This window comes from Alosa pseudoharengus, unplaced genomic scaffold (assembly GCF_046254945.1).
Source record: "Alosa pseudoharengus isolate Yale_2024_CS ecotype anadromous, Long Island Sound unplaced genomic scaffold, YU_APseudo_1.1 YU_APseudo_1.1_scf_15, whole genome shotgun sequence".
Taxonomy (NCBI): domain Eukaryota; kingdom Metazoa; phylum Chordata; class Actinopteri; order Clupeiformes; family Clupeidae; genus Alosa; species Alosa pseudoharengus.
In genome coordinates this window covers 6972385-6978384 of record NW_027468620.1, presented here as the reverse complement: position 1 = coordinate 6978384, position 6000 = coordinate 6972385, and the positions used below count along the sequence as shown (strand labels likewise).

At 46.3% G+C, this 6000-nt stretch overlaps 1 protein-coding gene across 1 annotated transcript in view; it reads left to right on the top strand.

Annotated features, from left to right (window-relative positions):
• LOC143124739 (uncharacterized) overlaps positions 1–6000 on the top strand; it is a 117900-nt gene that overhangs the window by 95911 nt on the left and 15989 nt on the right. Inside the window, exons 37-42 of the mRNA XM_076286448.1 lie at positions 1619–1723; positions 2138–2191; positions 2855–2908; positions 3372–3425; positions 3554–3607; positions 4625–4669. Of these exons, the coding sequence (XP_076142563.1) occupies positions 1619–1723; positions 2138–2191; positions 2855–2908; positions 3372–3425; positions 3554–3607; positions 4625–4669 (366 nt within the window). The remainder of the gene's footprint in view (positions 1–1618; positions 1724–2137; positions 2192–2854; positions 2909–3371; positions 3426–3553; positions 3608–4624; positions 4670–6000) is intronic.

Below are 6000 nucleotides of genomic sequence, written 5' to 3'. Positions count from 1 at the left end.
TGATGTGGGGTGGGGGGAGGCTCCGACAAGGCCACATCTGGCCGCAGAAGAGTTTTCTTCTTTCTTCTGTCGTCTTTTTTTGATGAAAATCTGCATTTGGCTCGAAGGCACTGCAGTCTTGTCACGAGGCTTGCCTTTTTATGTCACGGTCACAAACTGGAAGACAAGAAAAACAACAACAGAGGAATGAAGAAAAGTACATTCAATAAGAAGACGTTGAACCTCTTATTATTGTTGTTATTTACCTTATCGTTATATACCTTACCTTAAGTTATTTTCCACCAAAGTGTTTGTTTTTGACCAGCATATTTTTTTATCTGCCTTTGCTAACTCTAAGCCCAGCAGTGTCCACTGAACACACACACAAAAAAAGAATATCATAACAGTCCAGTTATCAGACATGCTTTGTCATCTTCCTCAAAGACACATGTAAAAATGTTGAAGGCTGAACAAGGCAGCATTCAGATAATGTCCTCCCTTACAGATGCACACAAACCACCTCCCCCAGTTCTCCCAGATTGCCCATCTTCCATGTCAGCCTCAGCCTAGTGTAATGTACTAATTGACTGTAATGCAGGGAGAGACTTAGGTGCACTCTAAGTGCTCAGGTCGAAACATCCTCCGCTTCTCACCTATTCATCAAGGCCGGCTAATGCACGGCGAAATTGCTAACTTCAAAAGGCGCTTGGGCAGAAGCGTCTCCACTGTAAGCAGCTCTAAACAGAATGTGAAATGCCACCGCTACTCTTCTCCTCTCCTCCAGATCCCCAAAAAGGTCCCTTGGAACCGGAAACCTTTGATTATGCGGAGGGGGAGAAAGAGAGAGAGAGAGCGAAAAGCTAAAGAGAAAGAAAAGAAACTGTCTTTTTTCTCTCTCTCTTTCTCTCTCTCCCTCCCTCACATGCACACACATTAAAGAGGGGGCAGAAAAAGAAGAAAAGAAAGTGTCTTTTTTTCTCTCTCTCTCTCTCTCCCTCACATGCACACATGTTAAAGAGGAGGCAGATGAGGTTTCTCTTTCATTTGCACCTCAGAAAATGCTTTTTTACGGAGGCCATGTGATCCTCCTCTGGGGACCGAGCCGCTAGAGGAATGGGGTTTAAAGTTCTTGATTAAATCTCTGATTGTCATAAATGAAACTTCTCTTTTGTTTCCCCCTCTGAAATGAAAGGTTATGAACACAAAACTAAGTGTAGTTCAGACCAATTTTTGAGGCACAGTTCAATGAAAGAAAGTAGTTTTTCAATCCAAGCGTAACCACAGGTGGATGTGACACATCCTGGTTTTGAGTCACCAGGTAGATGTTTTTGGTTTCATTTCTACATATTTTATTAAGAGTTATGGAGGCAGACTATTCAACCTACGTTTCTCAAGAGCCAATCATAGCTATTGTTTGGGCAAGGTTCGGAAATGGCCTCTCTTTCCAAATCCTTTTCACCACCATCTACCTCCACCGTTTAGCAGGCTGAAATCCTCTATGCACAGAGCACAATAGCCTTAATAACCTACACTCAGCACTGGGTCTACTTTCTCTTTCTGTGTGTGTGTGTGTGTGTGTGTGTGTGTGTGTGTGTGTGTGTGTGTGTGTGTGTGTGTATCCATGTTCGTGTGTTGGCAGAATGCCTGCAGCGTTTGCCAGACGCGGGTGCCAGGGCTGCCCGGCCAGAAGGGTGAGAAGGGTTCTCCCGGGCTGACCGGTGTCCAGGGCATGGAGGGCGAGAAGGTAGGTGGTCAGACCGTGGCACAGGGCCGATGGATAGCTGTTGCGCCAGGTTACTGAACCCTATCTGTGTTTCCGACAACTTACCTCAGCGCGCCTGAGTGTTGCCCCCCGGGAGGTGTCGGTCTAATGGGCTCCGTCTGGGTCACCTTTGACTCGTGATATTGCTGAAAAAGAGGGAAAACGTTGTGAGTGGATAGTATTGGAAAACAGTAACATGGTGTTATGGTGCCGTTGTATAGTTTTATAGGTGTTTTTGATTTCTAAATCCATCATCTACCACAGCACATGAATGCACTGTATGGGTGAGTGGGCGTGTGTGTGAATGTCAATGTGCATGACATGTTCTTCTCTTTGCCTTTGTCCATGGCTATGCATCTACTCATGTAAATGTGGTGTGTTTATTTTCCCCAACAGGGCGATCAGGGTCTTCGAGGTCCAGTTGGTCATCCAGGGATAGAGGGCCCCAAGGTAAAGCAGCACAGCACGCTCGGCACTGAGGCCGGCCCGAGCTGTGACCCACCCAGCACTCGTTCAAAGCACAACAATGCGGGCGGCCGTCATTTTATAACCCAGACCTCACGTCCGCAAATAACTACCACCCACACACAGACAGTGGCCCCAGCCAAAACAAGCAGGGCTTTCAGCAAGGGCTAATTCAAGTAAATTACATTCACTGATAGCTGATATCGCTCAGTTGCAGCACAAACAGTACCGCAGATGCGCGCCATTCTGTACCGATTAGTCAGATGGATTGGAAAAGCGTGGCGTATTATTTGTTTCTTTTTTTCTATACATTGATCTCTTGTCACTGTCCCTTGCATTAAACCATCCTGTTGGTGTTGTTGCTGGTTGTGCTCCCAGCTGGTATGTGTGGATGCAGTTGTTGCCATGGCTGCAATGTGATATGTTTGACATTGAGTCCCGTGTAATCACTGTGGCAGTATTGAAAGCTCAGGTCTTGCTATAGGAACACAGACTGGTAGCAGAAGCCACGGAGCTAGATTGTGAATAGACAGGTGATGACAGAGGATGAAATAGAGTTGAGGTGTGAAGAATGGCAGCTTGCCTTTTGTGTTTTTTTCCCCACCTTCTTAACCACCTGCTTTTGAAACCTGTCACTTGACACCGCAGGGAGTGAAAGGAGAGCGCGGATTCCCGGGGCCAATGGGCGACAAAGGAGACGAGGTGCGTACACAGACGAAAGAAATCGTCAAAAAAAACACACACACACACACACACACACACACAAGGACACACTGTTTTAGATGTCTCAAAAAGATGTCTGAATAGATATTCCCCAGGCTGCATGAGTTCTCTCTCTGAAGGGGATTTCAGAGTTGGAATTGGATCTGATTCTGATGATACAAAGTGTTCTGGTTGCTCATCAGCAGCATTGAATGTTGGCTATTCCTTTGTCTCTCTCTCTCAATTCAATTCAATTCAATTCAACAAGCTTTATTGGCATGAATGTAAATTTTGAATGTATGGATTTTGTATGTATGGATCTCTCTCTCTCTCTTCTCTCTCTCTCTCTTCCTCTTTTTCTTTCTGTCTCTCCTATTTTTCTTTGTCTCTCTCTCCCTCTTTTTCTGTCTGTTTCTCCTCTCTTTTTCTTTGTCTCTCTCTCTCCCTCTCTTCCCTTCTCCAGGGGCCCCCAGGTGTACCTGGATTCCCTGGTGCTACCGGCCACACTGGTGCTCCCGTGAGTAGAGGACAGTCACACACATACACCTAAGAACTGTCCATCTTAGATAAGAATTACCGTAAGCACTTCTTTTTAGCCGACTTGTGTTTTCAATGTTTGTGATAATAACGCTTGTTTATCCTCAGGGTCCAGTTGGAAGATCTGGCCCTGTTGGCCCACCGGGGGCAAAGGGAGAAAGAGTATGTTTATTTTTTTTTTCTAAACGCATTCAAAGTTTAGGTTAACAGTTCTTTTACAGTTCAAAGTATTCATGCTCTGTTCCCGGTTTAAGCACCGCTTCAAGTAGTCACAATCATAGTGAACCACAAATACACGCCTCAGCGAACGCACGAACGCACGCCGTAGCTTCGGCTTTATATTCCCATCATACAATATGCCAACACTCCGACTCGCACCACCAGCAACGCCCAAGTTCACGTCGGCTCCATCTTTGCGGAAAACAAGGGTGAACTTCCTGGTAATGAAATTCGGAGGAGCAGCATGCAAAGTTGAGATTGAATATGCCTCTTGATGTATTGGATAAGCACCGCATGCCCCCAGCTCCCTGAAACTTTGCAGAAAGGGGGAGAGAAAGAGAAGGAAGGGGTAGAAAAGGGAGAGAAAGAGGGGTAGACGGGAGGAGAAAAAGAGTTGAAGAAAGAGAGAGAAAAAGACAGAGAGAGCGAAGGAGAGAGAAGTATCGTCCTCTGTCATCTAGGAGGCCATGCTGAGGAATAATCCGATAGAGTCAGAGGTGTATTCAATCTCCACACACAAGTCTCCCCTACCTTAGCCCCAGAGTGACATTAGTATTCATGCCGCAGCCCAAACCAGAGAATAAAGGCCCCACACAGTGGAGACCCCCTACACACACACACACACACGCACACACACACACGAGTAACGGAGAGACACGATGTAAATGCTTTATCCCCACCATTGAAAGGCACTGATGCACTTCAGATGAGGACTATGGATGCACTATATGGGCTGCAGAGGCGTGGTGAACTCAGATTGCACAAGAGGAAAATGCAAGCCCACATGTACAGTAGATTTGTATACAAGTAGAGTCAGTGAATGACTAACAATCCCAAAGTCACCTGTAATTTCTCCCATGACCGTGAGATAGAACTTTAACTTTAAAGTAGACTCTCTGCCTGTTTGTTTCCATGGTTGCACATGTTCTCATTTCCCTTGTCGCTGTCTGTGTTTTGCAGGGTAATGAAGGAACCCCTGGCAGACCCGGTCTCCCAGGCCCTCCGGTGAGTTCTGTTAAAGCCTGACCTTAAACTGACCCACTGGAACAGGGTCTTCACAAGCATGCCGCCCAGTAAATTGACACAGCTAAAACACATGATCCCACTTCATATCAAGTATCCTTATTGCATATCTTATAACTGCTGAACATATGCTTTATTTGCTTTGTGTGTAAGTGTATAAGTAAATGTTATTACACATAATTAGCCCCAAATCGAATATCTACCTGAAGTACATTTTTTAAAAAGATGTATGAAAATCAGAAGCACTTTGTACTTGTAAATGACTCCAGTATAAAATAAAGCGTACTGAAAGACACTCCATATGAAGAGGGTCTGAGAGATTTGTGTGACAGATACAGTAGCATCAACCACACTCCTCCATCAAGAGCTCAGTGCATCAAGTGTTTTTCTCTTTAAAGTTGAAAAGAGTGGCAGTAATTTTTCCTTTTCAGCTGAAGATCAAACCCAGGTAAGGGGTCAGCGCAGGTCTGAGATCTTAACCTCTATTAGTGGACGAGCATGGGGGCATTTAAGACTCCGCCGTCTCTGCGGCGATCCGTGCCCTCACACATCAAAGACAGTTGATAAAATGATAAGATGAAAGTGTGCGAAAACGCCATGGTGGTTGCGAGACCTTAGGCCTGTGTGACCCCCTGCAACTCACACATACCACACACACACACACACACACACACACACACACACACACACACACACACACACACACACACACACACACACACACACACCTACACACACACAACTACACACACAATCATACAGAAATGGAACACACATACACACACATTCACAAACAGACACGTTCCCACACACACAAAGGCACACACATAGACACACACACACACACACACCTTTCTGAGACCTTTAGGTAAGAAGTTCCAGTGGTAGATCTATAATTCATCAGACACCCCCTTGAACGTCCGGTCCCCCTGACCACCCCCCCACCCCTCCCCAGCTCACGCTCCACCGTGCCCACCACAGACTCGTGAACTCTGGCCTCAGACACAACAACGCTAGCCTCCCTCTCATGGTTTCTCTTCTCTGCTCTCTGCTCTCCTCCTCTCCTGCCTTTCCCTTCTCTCTCCTCTCCTCTTCTTCTCTCCCCTCTCCTCCCTTCTCCTCCTCTCGAGTCTCCTCCACTCTCCTCTCCTCCCTGCTCTATCCTCTTTCCTCCTCTCTTCTCTGCTCTCGTCTGTGAAAAGGCCAGGGTCAGCATCATGCTTTTCCACTCCAGTAAAAAAACCCTATCCATCACCAGGCCCATAAAAGCCCAGCCCCTTTGCTCTTTGGGCTCTCGCTGCAACCAGTTCTCA